This window comes from Centroberyx gerrardi, chromosome 15 (genome assembly GCF_048128805.1).
Source record: "Centroberyx gerrardi isolate f3 chromosome 15, fCenGer3.hap1.cur.20231027, whole genome shotgun sequence".
In the NCBI taxonomy this organism is placed as follows: domain Eukaryota; kingdom Metazoa; phylum Chordata; class Actinopteri; order Beryciformes; family Berycidae; genus Centroberyx; species Centroberyx gerrardi.
Genome location: NC_136011.1, coordinates 7,782,937 through 7,798,764, shown reverse-complemented (window position 1 = coordinate 7,798,764; position 15,828 = coordinate 7,782,937). Strand labels below are relative to the sequence as shown.

The window sequence follows — 15,828 nt, the reverse complement described above, 5'->3', positions numbered from 1 at the left end:
TGATTTACGGTTATGTCTGCATTTACATCATATGGGAAAGACGAGGTTCCTACAAGAGAATACTGTTCACCTCAGGCTTCAGGTGATGAGAAAAATCATAAATAATTTGGTGATCACAATTCTTAAAATAACATGGCAGGACACAGCCAAATGCTGTTTTTTTTAAATTATTATTATTTGTGGTTGACATTACAATGTTTGGCTTGCTGTACAACATGAACTCAAATGTTTTCAGCACTAAATTTATGTGTGAAGTGTAAAAAAAAAACTTATCAGGAGCAACCAAAGTCTATGGAAAACTTCAATCATGGCTCCTTGACAGCTTTGAGTTTGAACGTGTGAACACCTCCGACTCGTTCCGATGGTTATTCCCATATGACATGAATGCAGCATTATTGTCCGTCACTTAAGAAGAAGAATGAGTGAATATCAACTTGCCTCTCCCTACATTTTAGCCCAGTGCCAAAGACAGCCACTCACTACAGCTTGGAGGAGCTGATGGAAGAGTTCACTGACGACTATCTGGAGGTGGACTACAGCAGAGCAGTGGACGACCTGCTGCAGGAGCTGCTGGACATGACTGACAACTAAGGGTTCCCAGCAACATCCTACCACCTTGTTTGCTGGTTCCCAATAAAAACAGTTAAACTGTTTATCTTTGATTATGATGTGCTTTTGTGATAACCTTGTCAACAGGTTGTTGAATTAGGATTGTTTTTGTCTTCATCAGTGTGATGTGGTTTATTCAAAGATCTTATGGACTGAATCTTCTTTCTATTTTTGTCATTTTTATTTATGGACTCTACATTGGCCTTAAAATGTAAATGTTTGACTGAAATGATATATATATATTTTTTAACCCATGGTTCTATCCAACAGCCATACTTTTAAATCACTGCTATCTGGGATAACTTTTGTAAGTGCTCTCATTTTACTCTGTGAATTAACAACTCAGGGACTGTTTCTGATTGTATGATCTTTATGTGCTTGACATATACACCATATTTCATTTCAACAATGCTGTTTAGTTGCTTGAACCCTGATGTATTTTTCTTTTGTGAAACCTTGGCATTGGTTTATCAGTGTGGTATGAGACATGCACAGATCCTGTACAGACCATAGGTGTATCATTATTTCAGTTTTACAAAGCTATTTCACATATTTACGGGCAGCAATTGAATACACCATTGAGTCCGCGGGCTGTGGCCTTCATGTGACCACGTAAACCCCGTAAACGTGCACTGCGCATGTGTAGTATTGCCAAATCCGATTGGTCGTGACGACTCTGTCCCCTCCTGCATCGTCCTCCTGGTCCGGAAGAAGGAAGAAAGTCTGTTGACAGCTGAAATCACACCCAGGTCACTGACAAGCTTATGCATATTTATTGTTTTTCTAAATCTGTTCACCGTCGCATTTGTATATTTGGATTTAGCGGGAGTTCAAGGTACACTGCGTTGCTCTTCTGTTCACCGAGTGCTGTACAGTCACTTGCAGTGTGGAGACTGAGCCAGGTTTCTCTCACAGCACTTAAGTTATATTGTCAACTCTTTCAGGTATGGAATATGGCAGCAACTGAAACGCAGCTTATGTTAAGCGTCGGATTAATTGGTAAGTGTTTATTATCATCACAAGCCACTTCCGCTTGTTTTTCGACCGGTGCCGTCACGCTAACTTGGCGCCTCAGCAGTAACGTTAGGCTCTGTGCAGCAGAGCATCACATGATATCGGTGTGATCCAAAAGTGTCCTATCAGCAAGGCTCTGTGGCTCAGAAACTGCTGGTTAGTACAGTTTCATCTGCATGGGTGGCCTGTATAAAATGTAGAATGTATTGAATAGGCCCTGGAGGGGTTCCCAAGCCTTTTCATGTTAGGGGCCCCCACATTTATACACTTTAGACCACATTTTAGACCCCCATATGGTAAAGGTTTGGTTCCAAGGAGCTCTATCTTAGACTGTTTTGGTTGTCTGTCAGTGTAGGCGGGTGAACCCTCTTATACAGTCTCTAACATGCAGTGAATGAAATAACAGTGACATTGAGCTAATCATATTTTGCTGGGGACCCTCTGGAACCCCTTCAGGGACTCCTGGGAGACCCTGGATCCCAATTTTGGAACCACTGGTATTGGCAACAGCAAAGAGTTTCCCGCTAGGTCTGGATCTATTTCTAATGCTTTTATTTATTTATTTGTAATCCACACAGAGAAAGATGTGAACGGAGACACACTGTGGGTGTGGTGCTACCCCTCCGTCAGCACAGAGCTGAGGGACGTCCTGCTCAGCAAGTGCTGTCTGACGCAGGCCAGCCGGGATCTTCACACCTTTGTGTTTGGTCAGTTCTGTCGCACCTGGTACTACATCACCACAGTGGAAGTGCAGGAACCCACCGCCCTAAACAAGGTCGAGTGTCTTACTATAGAGATTCTTAAGTCGCCAACAGCTATTTGCCTTTATAACTATATGTAGGCTAACCTTGTTTGTGCTACACAGCGATACGAGTTTTAAATTTGTTTTTGGAGGGATGCGTTCACCACTGTAAATCAGTCTTCTTTAAAATGTTTGCACTGAGTTGTATTTTTGTCTCCAATTTCTCTCTTCAGGTCACTCATTTTTCTATAGTTGTTACAGCGAAAGACTTCAACCCTGAGAAGTATGCTGCATTTAGTCGAATACTCTGCAGGTACAGTGTGCAGTTTATTAATTCAATGTGTTATAGACTATTTCAAGATGAATGATGAGACGGTAGTTCAAACAGCTGAGTAAGTTCCTGTTGTGTGGTATTTTTTGTTTTTCATTTCCATTATTCAGAATGTACATCAAACATGGCAGCCCGGTGAAAATGATGGAGGGTTACATCGCTGTCCTCACCAAAGGCATCTGCCAGAGTGACGAGAACGGCTCGTTTCTCATCAAGGATTATGATGTCCGGAAGGCGTACTTAGCCGGTTCAGTCAAAGGTAAAAGCTCACAATTATATAGAGGAACTGAAATCAGGAACTTTGCCACGCTTGCCTGTTTTCAGTTTAATCTTGACACAGTTGAATTATTAGATTCAAACCGGCAAGTCCTACAAGAAAGCACCTTACATGCAAATGTGGGGATCTTCCAATCGATCAGCTGCTGATTGCTATTGTTGGATATTCCCTATTCACTTTAAATTGGAGATTGATCAGCCTGCAGGTGACTGGCCTCCTCTGATGCACCAGTTATGTGAAGCAGAAGAGGCAAGATGTGTGTGTCCTCTCTTGGTCACCATCTATTGTTTTGCATTCTATTTGTTACCAGTGATAAATATAATATTTTGCCATCTATTGGTGCAAGATCGCTGAAAAACATAGCTGAAACATACCGTCGGTATAAGATGAAAACATTGTAACTCCAATTTTGGCGATTTTCATGTTTTCCATGCTCCTCTATGGGTTGAGAAAATTCTACAACCCATGGGTTCACGAAATCTTTTCAAAACCAATCAGATAAACTCAAAACTGCATCGTAGTGAAACTAAAAACAAGGCTGTTTTTCTTAGTTCCTGAAAAGTTGACATATTGGAGATACTAGGTTTTCACCCAACAACGGCGATACTCTGCATTAATAAATCTTTCAGATGACCTTATTAAAAAATTGGCAATCCGTAGTGGTTCAGAAAGTCTCACTCGGAACATCGCTATCCAAATAACTTCAGAGATCCAAGTGGGTCATCCAGTGCAATTCCATCTTTCCGTTTCAGATGTGGTGTCCCAGTTTGGTATGGAGACCATCATCCTGTATACCGCTCTCATGCTGAAGAAGAGGATTGTCGTCCACCACCCTCGTATTGAGGCGTTGTTGGAGTTTACAAGGTGAATTTTGGGCAGAGAATTAAAATATCTGGGTTGAAACCTTAAGCTGCCTGCTGTGCTTTGCCAGATGGGTGATTCCTTTCCTCGTGTTTCCCCCCAGAGTTCTGCCGGCTCTGACGTGGCACAGGAAAGACTGGTCCATCCTGCACCCCTATGTGCACCTGACTGACACCGAACTGGACGACCTCAAGAAATGCCCTGGTGAGGATGCCTGCCTACTCAAATCTACCATACTTTGTTGCAGAAACATTTGAGGCTCGTCCTCATGATTAGGGATTAGCCGCCATCTGCACTGTGTATCCTGAAGAATCTCGTGGCGGGGGGAATGAATTATTTATGTGCCAATATGTTCGGTTTCTCTGTAGGATACGTGGCGGGATTTGTAGATCCAGAAGTGAGCAACAGATCGGACTTGTTTGATGTGTACGTGAACCTCCCAGACAGCGTCATCACGGTTTCCCAGAGTGCCAAAGGTACAGTATGGGTCCGAATGCGTCCGTTCAACAGGGAATGCAGTGTCAGTGTGTTTTCTAAGGCTGCTTAGATTCCCGAGAAAGTAGGGCAGCGTTTCCCTCTCACTGAAGCTCATTATCCCACCACAGAGGCCATGTCTATGGGGAAGTTGCACAAGGACATCGGCCACTTAATTGTCCAATCTGCCGAGGACGCCGACAGGACAGACAGCCAGGTGATCAAGGTGAGAATGCACTCAGAACACCAACATGACTGTCCGCCGTAACACCCAATCTCTTTTCAATTGTAAGAAATGTATTCCATGTTCTTATTCGTTCGCAGGACATTTCTGTAAAGACGAAAGAGATCCTTGCCAACTTGATTGCCCTGGCGGATGAGGGAGAAAACTCTAAGATCACACTAGACGGTTTGAAGCGGCATCATTTCCCCCCAGCGACAGAGAACTTCCTGTTCCATTTGGCAGCTGCCGAGCAACTCCTAAGGATATAAGCCTATTCTTCCCACCCAAACGCTCTACTTCAGGACGTGCCGTTACTCTCAGCAGCATGGACACTTGCTGTGCTGTTGTGTATATGTTGCGGCAAGCACTATGTTCTTAAAGGCTTGCGCGTACTCTAAATAAATGGTTATTATGGCACTTAAACAGCAACCTCGACGCTACAATCCAGTGTCACAATCATCAAATTGAGTTTAGCTGCACTGCTGTGCCAAAAGGTTATGTGACGAACACTGTACCAACAACCAAGTATGATATCAGGTTTTATGTCATTTTGAGATAGAATTTATATTAGCAGTTGCTTACAATGAAAAGGTAAGTATTTGTCACTAATAATGTGAAATATAATGGAGACAATTGACCCAGGACTTTGGAGCTACTTTGTAATAAGAAGTTGATGGCCGTCTTTTTAGGCTGCGTTCACAAATAGCGTTTTTTCCACAACCGCCAGCGCCCTTTTCTCATTAAAAGTAATGGGAAGCGGCCGCAAGGCGCACAAAAGGCGGCCGCTCCCGAAAAGCGCTGCAGCGGCGTTTTTTTCGTCAGAGCGGAGCGCTTTCAAAAGTTGAGAAATGTTCAACTTTTCGCCGGGTGACGTGAACCGGTTTTTCCAGCCGACCACTCGCGATCACAGAGACGCTGGCCGTTTCCCATAGCAACAACAAATATGGAGAAAGTGAAAGTGCCGGTGGAGAAATTGGACGTTGTAATAAGTGAATTTCCGTTACCGCAACAGCGATCATAAAGGCAGTATGGATTATACTGGACATGTATTGGAAAAATCTGGTAAGCCTTTGCTTGTTGCACAACACTGTTCTGTTCTGTCTGCTAGAAGAGCTAACCAGCTGGTTAGTGAGCTAGCAGCTGCGCAGCTAACGTCAGGTGACGTTGCCGTGATCCGCTTCTTATTTCTCCTCACAAAAAGCGCTCCAGGCAGCGCTTTTTCCACATCAAAAAACGCTATGTGTGAACGCAGCCTTTTAGGATGTTTTCCCAGTATGAGCATCAAATGGTGATGTGGATAAAGATGGCAGCCTCCCGGGTCGATGTTAGCGTCCATCCCACAGTGCAATGCGGCAACATCGACTCTTGCCGGTTGAGAACTAATACATCCATGGTTCAGAAACATTGGGTACATATTGCACTGTGAGGACCCAGCTGTATTAGTGCAGCAGTGCCTGATGGCAGCTGAAGTCACTTGGATGTAACAAGCACTCTCTATTATCGAGTTAGTTTCTAGAGACTACCTGTTGTAAGTCGGTATCAGATCATAAAGCTAACCGCAATATATTGGTATGTTGGTTTATTTACATTCTCATCTTTTTAATGCCTCATTTTTGTATTTACTAATGACTGCGGTGCGACCCACAATTTAAAACAAAAATACAAGCAAATTGTGTTGCCTTTTTTTTTTTTTTTTACTTTTGCTATGATGCTTTTTCAAACGGCACAATGTTTTGATAAATAGAAAGAAAAGGCTGGTGCTGTTCATCTATCTGCAGCTGGTCAAATAATCGACCAGCTCATTGATTTCTGTTGCATATTCTGTGTCTTACTGTTATATTTTCTATTGATGTATAGTTTGTGTAAAACGCTACGTGTTATTTTACCATAGAGTACATTTTCGTCCCCATTGCCAAAAGGATGGTTTTGTGCCTAAGTATTTCAGATAAGACACTGTGTGTGCAATATATAGAAATGCTCATTTAACTTTGAAAACTAAATTAATGTATTTTCATGAATTGATGTAAAATTTCATATCTATAAATACACCTAATATTCCCATTAAATAAATTTACTATCAAAAACTTATATTCAAGCTTCTTTTAATGTAATAAATAGTGTTTTAGAAGAAAAAATACACATGAAAACTAGGAGAAAAAGATTCACTGTATGAATGATTTTGCAATTCCTTCATGTCCATTACATGCACCTTACATTTGCTGCTGCATGATAAAAAAAAGAGCAAATTATTATTATGCTATGCAAATTAGGCCATAATGTAGGAAAGGACATTGGAGACCATGTGTCACAGTCTTGGGTGATTTTTGCCTATACTATTTATAAGTGGGTGAAGTGCGGGCCGCTCCTCACAGTCCCCTGTGGTAGAATAGCTGGCCATCGACAGCTGCCGCCTGCAGCACCTCCTCCAAGTTTTCCTTTTTAATCTGCAAAACAGGAATAACTTCAGCCGAGTTCATCGCGAGGACAATGCTACGGTGTCGACAGATGCTGAGTCTTACCGTTCCCAGTTGCGGGAAGAGGCTGAATGACACGGGAATCATCAGGCCCAGGACAATCGCGGCGCTCATGTGCCGGACAGGAGCGACCAGCATAGAGTTCCTCTGGAAAAGTCTCGTCCTGTAAAGAATAGTCTGTTTGTTCAGCTTCAACAAACAGGATTTTGTGTAGGTCGATTCCTGTTCTTCCTCTAACATTTTCTCTAAAATCTTCAGTTAACCACAAGGATGAATTTCTGCTACCAACAATCCCCCTTCATCCCTTCTCAACTAAATGATGGAAATATTGAAGTAGCACTCCCATCACATGCGACAAAGTTATCTAGTGTGGACATTAGATATGATCTAAATCTGAACTGAATACATCTGCTGAAAACAGAATTCAGTCACAACAGCACAATAAAAGTGACTCACCTCTGTAAGAGCAAACCCAGCAGATTAGGAACAGCAGCGGTCGTTCCTAACAGCACTGCTCTTGACAGCGCAGTGTCCCTCACTGCCTGAAAATACAAAGACAAAAAACTGTCAAATATTGAAAACTGTTAGAGTGTGAAGAACTCATTTTCCCCACTCATTTTTCTTACCTTTTCTCCTGCTGCTTTAGAGAGCCCAACAGGATTTCCACTGGAATCAAACACTTGGATTCCAGTTTCGGACTCCTCGCTTCTGACAGTAAACACATTGAAGGAGGCCAGAGCAGCTGGAGAGAGTTACACAACACGTTTAGAGGGGAGATACTGCAAATCAAATAGTTCTACCTCTATATATCTCTAATTGTATAGGTATTATGTTGCAATAGCATTATATTATACTATATATTATACTATCAATGCATCATTTTATGACACAAGCTATTTCCAGATCCATCTAATATCAAAAGATGAGTAAATGCAAAATTAGCAATTAATGCAACATAATTCCGCCTCTGGGAGAATTTATTATGTATGTACTGTATGTATGTATATAGCTATCTGACAATAACTTCAAGTAAAAGAGTATCCTAATGCAAGGGTGGACCTATTTTAGTTTAAAAATGGAGGACATACCTGAGAGTGGGATTGGTAATATTGACCTAAAGAAAATCTGGAATGGCGCGCTGCTTATGCCAAGACGATTAAGGACTATTTGAGGAACGGCCTGAAACATAAAGTACAGCAAATTAAACAATTTTTTGGCAAGCTAATGATTTGACACTTTCATCTCTCCATGTATAGGACATGTACAGGGCTTTAGATGCCACCACACAATCAAGCTGTACACACCCCTGCACACGTCGCATAGGCAACCGATCCAGCGATCAATAGAATCTGCTTCAAAGACGTCTTGTGACCCTGGTGGGGAGAGATAAAGACACGATGAGCAGATAAGGTGAAACACACACAGGGGGAAGATTGAGATTAAAGACTCTCCACAGTGGGAGGGATTTAAAGCAGCTCGCCTCCTGTTATTTTTCAAATAATGCAACTGCCACCTGGGCTGGCTCAATCCAGCCAAACCCACTTCAGAGTGCTGATATTAGTACTGCTTCATTTATACTAACATAGGAATATATGTGGGGACTTAATACATTACCTGCTCTGATGAAGAATTTCTGTTTGCAAAGTTGAATCCAGCACTGTAACTCTGCAGCAAAAACTGCAAGAATGCATTTGTGTCATTAACAAACAGGTCAAAGTATTCTGGTGATTTGTGGTTTGATTTGATGTGATGAAGGTTCTACCTGCCAAAACAGAGCTGGTTTGACTCCGCTGTGTGGCAGAAAGCTGGCAACAACCTGAGAGAAGATCAATTTCATCAATACTCCTTATACAAGCACTGCAATGTTAAGTTCATATTGACATCATTTATTCTCTGACAACAGACTCACCAAAGGGGCTGATATTGGCAACAATGCTAGAAAGAAAATAAGAGGAGTGATGGCATCTGTTTTTCATATTCATTGTTTCAATAATGTAATGCAATGGTATGATAATAATATCTGAAGGTTTCAGAAAGCCAAAGCTAAGGGACATGAAATCCAACTGGGTTTAGTAAAGCAGATATGATGGAAAAACAATGTATATGTTTTGCATATTATACTGCTAACCCTTTTCTGTATTAATCTAAGAGTGGAGATGCAGCACAAAGAAACCTGTCATTGCATGGTGAAAAACTAAGACTTCTAATAACTATAGAAGACATTTTAATACTTTTTGAGGCCCTAAATATAGAAAATGTAAGACTTTTTCAGACTTTTCCAGACTTGTTGATCTTACATTTTATTGGGTGATCTATAATATTGGGTGGAATCCAATTAGTCTAAGTATAAATTCTACTGTACCTGGTGGACGGAAAACTAGTGGAAGTGCAGCACCAGAATCAGCATGGACAGACGACTGGAAACACATACAGAAGAGAACATTGAGCCTCACTCATCAGGTTCTTTTCTTACATTTGTTCCAGTCAGTCAGTGTTATTTGCGAATAACATTTGCAAAATGGTGTTTTCATTAGAAGTAGCCACATCCAACTCGTGCTTATTATAATGTATGCACACCAGAGCTTCAACAGTATATCTGCACATATCAAAAAGCAACTCAAAGATATGAAAATATCCATTGTCATTTCAAATGCACCAAGATATATAGTAATCATCTATACTGCATTATCAGTTGAGTCCTGTTTGTTATTGTTATGGCAGTAGTCATTACAGTGTTATATGGTATTATGGGTGATGTCTACACAGAATCACTTGAATTAATATAGATTAATTTAGTGAACATTCACATATTATTTTCACTTGTTGTTTCCCATCCCACTTACAAGAGAAAGGCTCCATGCATGATCATCCTAGAGGAGGAAACAAAACAGGTTTTATTCATCTGTGCAGGGCAAGCTTCATAAAGTATGCAGTTAGATTTTCCAGCATTAAGCTTGCCTTTTCATTTAGTTTCTCCCCACTTCCAAGAAGGGTACGGGCTTGCTGTATTTCAGCCTGAGGAGAAGAAGCACCTCTGGTTAAACATCAGATGGTTTCTACTCATCTCACACTATAGGGTCACTGCAGTGGCAGGATACTCACATCAGAGGAGAGCAACGAAGTGGGATCAAGGAGATTAAACCAGATTCGTAGTCGACTGGGGAATGACTGAAAGAGAATGAAAGAACAGTTCAGCGTTTCCCAAATAACATCGGAGAAGTAATATATAAACAGAACTCATTTGATACCATGATGGTATCTCTTCATCAATTTGATGATGCTCTGTGCCTGCATGCAAACCCCCTGTGTACAGTACCTGTCCCTGGCTTTTCCAGTACAGCAAGTTAGGATCCATTGGAACGACGTGTCAGTTACTTTCTTATAAAGTCAATGGTCTATGGTTTGCATTACAAGAAGAAAAGGACTGCTAAATAGTCTACCGACATGCATTTCTCATGCTTTTGAGGTCAAATTCTATTTACAAGCCACTTCCGCATTCAACCACATGGCCGGTGTGGGCGGATGTATGCTGCGTTCAAGTGCTTTCGGAATGTGAGGCAGTGAAGTTGTGTGGGCTTGATTCCTAAATTAAACAACAGCCACCTTAACACTACTTTGTGACAGTGTCCGTCTGTTATTATGTCCGACTCAAAGCATACGCGACAAGTCGTATTTATAACGTCTGAAATCGAAAGTAGGCGATTACGAGGGGGGAAACTCGCAAACTCGCATTATTCCTTCACCACCAGTTCTGGGACTAATATTTCATAGTCAGGTTGACGACATGTTGCACAACTGTACTTCTATACTCATAATAATTCAATAACTGTAAGTTTCACTGACTGCAATGTGGGAATACAGACAACCGCGCACCTGCGTAAATACACATGATGACGTGAATAGTCTGAGCCACTGACATAATCCAAAATGGCAGCCACCATCGGAAGACTGCTCAAGACCTCTGTAAGTGCAACTATTAAGTCATAACATGAGGTTCGCTGTTGGAAGTGTTTGGCTTTAGTTTAAAGTAGAGTTGAGAAGAAGTATTGGTCAGTAATGCACACTTTTAGTGAAGCGCTGTCACGGAGTGGAAACCTGAGTGGAAACTGGCTCCGTAACTGGCGCTGTGGTTCCCAAAGTCTGGTCCGGGCCCCCCAGTGGACATTTGCAGTCCCAACAGGGTCCCTATGAAATATGAGAAAACATGTTTTAGTAGCTATTATTTTAGTAACTATTGTTTTGTTTTCCCGAGGTTTGCTCGAGAGAATGCATACGTGTGACTATTTGATGGTTCACTGTTTCAGCATGTTGCCTCATCCTCAGTAGCCATAGTTATACAATGCTGAATTGACACAACAAACCCTAACGAAAAATCAAAGCTATAATCTTCCTATAAGGACTTATAGCCTAGCCCTAGTGTGTATGTGATACTCCATAATGAGTTTATACTGACCATGTGACTTCATATTTTTTTTATCTCCTATGGCTGTCACTATTCCTATAGGGACTTATAGTGTGTCTGAGGTACTCAGTAATGATGACTTTTCGTTTTTTGTTGTTTTTTAATCTCCTATTGTATCGCTAATGTTCTACTTATAATTCACTACAAAATGAAATTTGTATGGCATCCTGCTAAAATGTATTGTAACATACAGTATATAGTTCTTTTTCGCAAGAGAAACAATAAACGTTTTCAGATGAGGCTGCCAGGAACTAAACACGCCAACCACATAACAAAATTACAGAACAAAATTACAGAAGATGATAATAATGCAGCCTCTTGTTAGGGAGTATATTTTCATAGATACAGAAATAGAAACAGAAAATAGGCAAAATGGCTTATCTTAGAGGATGGGTATGTGCTATTTCACAATTTCTTTGCATTTACCACAATCTGTTACAGTCTCATAGGTATTGATTTATGAGTTGTTTTCCCCTTACCTTGATATATTTTATATCAGTTGGATATTACATACTATGAATTTACCTCATAAAAACTCATGTCAGCCTAAAAGTAGATGAACTGTATTCTGCAAACAGAAAGGTGGGTGGGTAGGACATGGACTTCTATTTCTTTCTCAGTGTAGAAGTCCTCTGAAGTAGTAGAAGGAACTCTGGTCAAAATATAAATAAAAGTAGAAATGGCAATGATTTTTATTTGTCATTCCTTCATGACCATGGCATGATGTTGGAAGGTGAGCAGGTTAGCTAACTAGCCTGGACAGCTATGAGCTAGTATGGCTAGTTTGAAGTTGGAAGGTCAGCTAGGCTAACTAGCTAACCTAGATAACTTAGTATGGCTTGATTGTATTTTTTCAGTTGGTAGCAAAAACAGCAGGCTTCATAATATTAGCTTCCTCCTGTCTTAATATAAAACCTCCTTGCTCTTATCTCTTGCCTTTTTCTGTGGTTCTTTGGCTCTATCCATTGAGGTTTAACTCAATTTCTCCCTCCAGAGCAGCTCTGCCTCCCAGAAATGTTTGAATAAATAAAACTCCAATTGCAACATTTAGGACCAATTTGGTTGTGGTTAGTTGTAGTTAATTGTAGTTAAAAACCAACCAGATAGTCAATGTAACCTATTGCTTCTTCCCAAGTAGCTAGTTCCAGTCTTCATGTATGGCTTCCATTTCTAGCCTGACATTTGCCATTATGTAAAGCCATTTTAGTGAAGAAATGGCATTCAAATGGCTTTTAAGTGAACTAAATGGAAGTGAACTTGCTGCAACCTGCTGCTGGATTACTGAAAATCAAATTTGTGGACTAATGTTGACTTGATAACTGTCATGTCTCAGGCACGGGTTGCAGCAGGAGGGCTGAAAGTCTCAGCCTCCTGTCCACATGGAGCCTCTGGGGCTGCAAGGATCCTGACCTGCCCGACACTGCAGAGAGCCTGCTTCTCAACCAGTATGTATGGACTCAGTCACACATCAACTCCATCAAGTTCACACTCTCATCATTGTTCCAACATGTGGATTGCATACAGTCACCTTTTTTGATAAGACAGCTGATCTAGGATTGTTTTCACAAAGCCGTTTTACTATTATCTCAGTTTTCTCTAGTTAGTTTAGTTTACTTTCGGTCAGTGGACAGAGATAATCTTAATCCTACAATGCACTGGGTAACCAGGCTGTAGATGTTGTGAAATAGGCCGTCTGCTGTTCTGCATTCTGATGCTAACAGCATATTCTCAGATGAAGTAAGAAATAATATGGTTTCTTTCCAAGATAGTTATATACCTAATTATGGGTGGAACTTGCTTCCCAAAGGTGTCACATTGAAAGCCCTATTCAGCTTTTCCTTGTTCTTTGAAGTCAAGGAAATGTTAAACACCAATTTACCAATGTGTTACCATTGGTAAATGGCTACTGTTAACAATGGCTGATATTCTTGGTTTGTGTAACTCTAACTCGAGTTTATAACAGTCAATTTTATGAAAACAGGAGTTTCAGACTGACTGCATGTTCCACGATTCATTTTTTGCAATGTCACTGTAAGTGGCTCTTGATTGCAACACCTGCACAAAAGATTTACCATGAAAACATGGAACAAGTAGTCCACTTGGACCTGCTTTGTTAAATTAAACTGACAGAGTTTATAGAGTTACACAAACCATGCATGTATAATGAACATTTTCTTGATTTAGCAGCAAACAGCAAAAGAAAACTCAAGTAGGGCTTTTGACGTAATGCCTCTACGCTATCCAAGTAAAGTTGGCATGTTTTTATATAAGCAAATAATAATATACATATTAATAAATCCTGTATGACTCTGTCAGGCACTGGCAGATGGGCCGCTGCTGTCACCCAGCCTGCGCCTGCTTTTAAGGCCACAGCTGTCCACAACGGGGAGTTCAAGGAGATGAGCCTCGATGACTTCAGGGGCAAATACCTGGTCCTCTTCTTCTACCCCCTGGATTTGTGAGTACTACTCATTCTCAAACACGCAGTGACATGAACAGCGTGTTGGCATTGCTTACACTTGCTTTAAAGGTGCGTTAAGTCTTCTAGTAGCCTTCATCTACCTCTACTGGCGACCAGTTGGAATTTAAACATTTATAGAACTTGTTTTGTTTTTGTTTGTTCCAAAACAGAGTATGGGGAAATAACTGTGATGCAGATACATTATGGTAATTTTGTGCTTGGGGCAGTAAAATGTTTACTTATTGTCCCTTTTAATGTCTCTCTGCTTTTGTCCTTTTGCAGCACCTTCGTATGCCCGACAGAGATCATCTCATTCAGCGACAAGGCCAGCGAGTTCCATGACATCAACTGCGCGGTGGTGGGCGTGTCGGTGGACTCTCACTTCACCCACCTGGCATGGATTAACACTCCGCGCAAGGTACACTCCTCCACTTAATCATTACTGAATAACAAACACGATGCTGCAAGTCTTGGGCTATTCCTGGTCTTTGGAGAGGTTAAAGTTGATGACCTGTTGGTGTGTTTGTTGTGTTGGCAGCACATTGCAACTGTGAGTGAGTATTATCATGATTTATTATTATTTAACAGAGTCTCTCATGTTGTTTTTGTCAGGCTGGAGGCTTGGGCAACATCCACATCCCCCTGCTTGCAGACCTCACTAAGCAGGTTTCCAGGGACTATGGGGTGCTTCTGGAGGGTCCAGGCATCGCACTGAGGTACATTCATCATGCGGCCTGAAGAAGAATGATCTATTCACAGCTGCAACCAAATGGAAATACATATACATTATAATATAATGTAGAATTCAATTCTAACACAATTTAGAAGTGTAGTCTGAACTAAGCGAGGTCCCCTTACTACTACTATTACTACTATAACTACTACTATTACTACTATTATTATTACTACAACTAGTACTATTGCTATTACTACTATAACTAGTACTACTACTACTACTACTATTACAACTACAACTATTGATATTACTACTACTACTACAGCTACTGCTGCTACTACTAATGCTATTCCTACTACTACTACTGTTGTTTCCCCAGGGGCCTGTTTATCATCGATCCAACCGGTGTGGTGAAGCACATGAGTGTGAACGACCTGCCGGTGGGCCGCTCCGTGGAGGAGACGCTTCGCCTGGTGAGAGCGTTCCAGTTTGTGGAGAACCACGGCGAGGTGTGCCCCGCCAGCTGGACTCCAGACTCCCCGACGGTGAGCCGCTGCAACCCCCGGAGACCAGTTCTGTCTCTGTGTCACATGAACCGTTTCAGTCCGAAACACTAGATCCATTATGATTCATTCTGTATCGTTAAAATAGAAATGATCCTTCCTGGACTTATGTAACTTACTATCCTATAATTGTTTGCTTTTCAGATCAAGCCAACCCCTGACGGATCCAAGGAGTACTTTGAAAAAGTCAACTGAAGAAGACAAAACTTCACAGCGCTTACTAAATCAGCGGATCATCCAGGTCTAAAAATGAATAAATGTGCACTGGCTCTTAAATAGTTTACAGTATAAAAAGTTGCATTCATCCATACACAACTGAATACAGTAATAAATATATTCTTTATAAATGTGAGATATACCTTCTGTTTTGATTCATTTCTTGGCTTGTGGTATGATGACAGGTTTTGACATGTTCTTAGGTTGTAAGTAGCTCAGTTATCTCAGTTTTCCCTTCAGATGTCTCATGCTACAATAATAAAGGTTCATCTCACACCATTTGTCAACTCAATATTCATGTGTTTTTAATAACACCATACAGCTCAGGACCTTTGACAGGCCTAATTCACTACCATTTCCGTTTGGGATGGATACAAGGAATCCCTGCTTAAACTGGCAATTTTGGTATATTTGTCATATTTACTCACAGTAAAGCTTATTTCTA

General features: G+C 41.0%; 3 protein-coding genes across 5 annotated transcripts; 2 read left to right on the top strand and 1 right to left on the bottom strand.

The window, feature by feature from the left end:
• The first annotated feature begins 1,323 nt into the window (after positions 1–1,323).
• On the top strand, positions 1,324–6,604 carry dennd10 (DENN domain containing 10). 3 transcript variants are annotated; one of them, XM_071913305.2, is made up of 10 exons: positions 1,324–1,358; positions 1,554–1,608; positions 2,202–2,398; positions 2,599–2,678; positions 2,807–2,955; positions 3,726–3,837; positions 3,938–4,038; positions 4,203–4,310; positions 4,440–4,534; positions 4,633–6,604. In XM_071913305.2, exons 2-10 carry the CDS (start codon positions 1,563–1,565, stop codon positions 4,798–4,800), a joined length of 1,056 nt encoding a protein of 351 aa, XP_071769406.1. In that variant the 5' UTR covers positions 1,324–1,358; positions 1,554–1,562; the 3' UTR covers positions 4,801–6,604. The 3 variants fall into 3 exon arrangements, with proteins under 3 accessions (XP_071769406.1, XP_071769407.1, XP_071769404.1); XM_071913306.2 differs by having other exon boundaries at positions 1,324–1,444; XM_071913303.2 differs by having other exon boundaries at positions 1,330–1,608.
• A 30-nt stretch (positions 6,605–6,634) lies between these two features.
• Positions 6,635–10,481, bottom strand: sfxn4 (sideroflexin 4). Its single transcript, XM_071913311.2, has 14 exons — positions 10,322–10,481; positions 10,108–10,173; positions 9,964–10,020; positions 9,849–9,875; positions 9,368–9,422; positions 8,915–8,940; positions 8,768–8,821; positions 8,620–8,682; positions 8,310–8,378; positions 8,094–8,184; positions 7,632–7,747; positions 7,462–7,547; positions 7,051–7,168; positions 6,635–6,975 (listed from the first exon to the last, which is right to left on the bottom strand). The coding sequence occupies exons 1-14, from the start codon at positions 10,358–10,360 to the stop codon at positions 6,898–6,900; spliced, it is 945 nt and encodes a 314-aa protein (XP_071769412.2). The 5' UTR covers positions 10,361–10,481; the 3' UTR covers positions 6,635–6,897.
• A 435-nt stretch (positions 10,482–10,916) lies between these two features.
• prdx3 (peroxiredoxin 3) lies at positions 10,917–15,662 on the top strand. Its single transcript, XM_071913215.2, has 7 exons — positions 10,917–10,968; positions 12,801–12,912; positions 13,784–13,925; positions 14,211–14,346; positions 14,541–14,644; positions 14,984–15,149; positions 15,312–15,662. Exons 1-7 carry the CDS (start codon positions 10,933–10,935, stop codon positions 15,360–15,362), a joined length of 747 nt encoding a protein of 248 aa, XP_071769316.2. The 5' UTR covers positions 10,917–10,932; the 3' UTR covers positions 15,363–15,662.
• The last annotated feature ends 166 nt before the right edge of the window (positions 15,663–15,828 follow it).

Bases quoted from the DNA above. Each gene is read 5' to 3' on its own strand.
- dennd10 (XM_071913303.2), top strand. From the start codon at position 1,374: ATGCATATTTATTGTTTTTCTAAATCTGTTCACCGTCGCATTTGTATA. The intron at 1,609-2,201 runs GTAAGTGTTTAT...TAATCCACACAG, and splicing joins GTTAAGCGTCGGATTAATTG to AGAAAGATGTGAACGGAGAC. The intron at 2,399-2,598 runs GTCGAGTGTCTT...TTCTCTCTTCAG, and splicing joins AACCCACCGCCCTAAACAAG to GTCACTCATTTTTCTATAGT.
- sfxn4 (XM_071913311.2), bottom strand. From the start codon at position 10,360: ATGGATCCTAACTTGCTGTACTGGAAAAGCCAGGGACAG. The intron at 8,822-8,914 runs GTGAGTCTGTTG...ATCTTCTCTCAG, and splicing joins TGCCAATATCAGCCCCTTTG to GTTGTTGCCAGCTTTCTGCC. The intron at 8,379-8,619 runs GTAATGTATTAA...TCTCCCCACCAG, and splicing joins GAAATTCTTCATCAGAGCAG to GGTCACAAGACGTCTTTGAA.
- prdx3 (XM_071913215.2), top strand. From the start codon at position 10,933: ATGGCAGCCACCATCGGAAGACTGCTCAAGACCTCT. The intron at 13,926-14,210 runs GTGAGTACTACT...GTCCTTTTGCAG, and splicing joins TTCTTCTACCCCCTGGATTT to CACCTTCGTATGCCCGACAG. The intron at 14,645-14,983 runs GTACATTCATCA...TTGTTTCCCCAG, and splicing joins GGTCCAGGCATCGCACTGAG to GGGCCTGTTTATCATCGATC.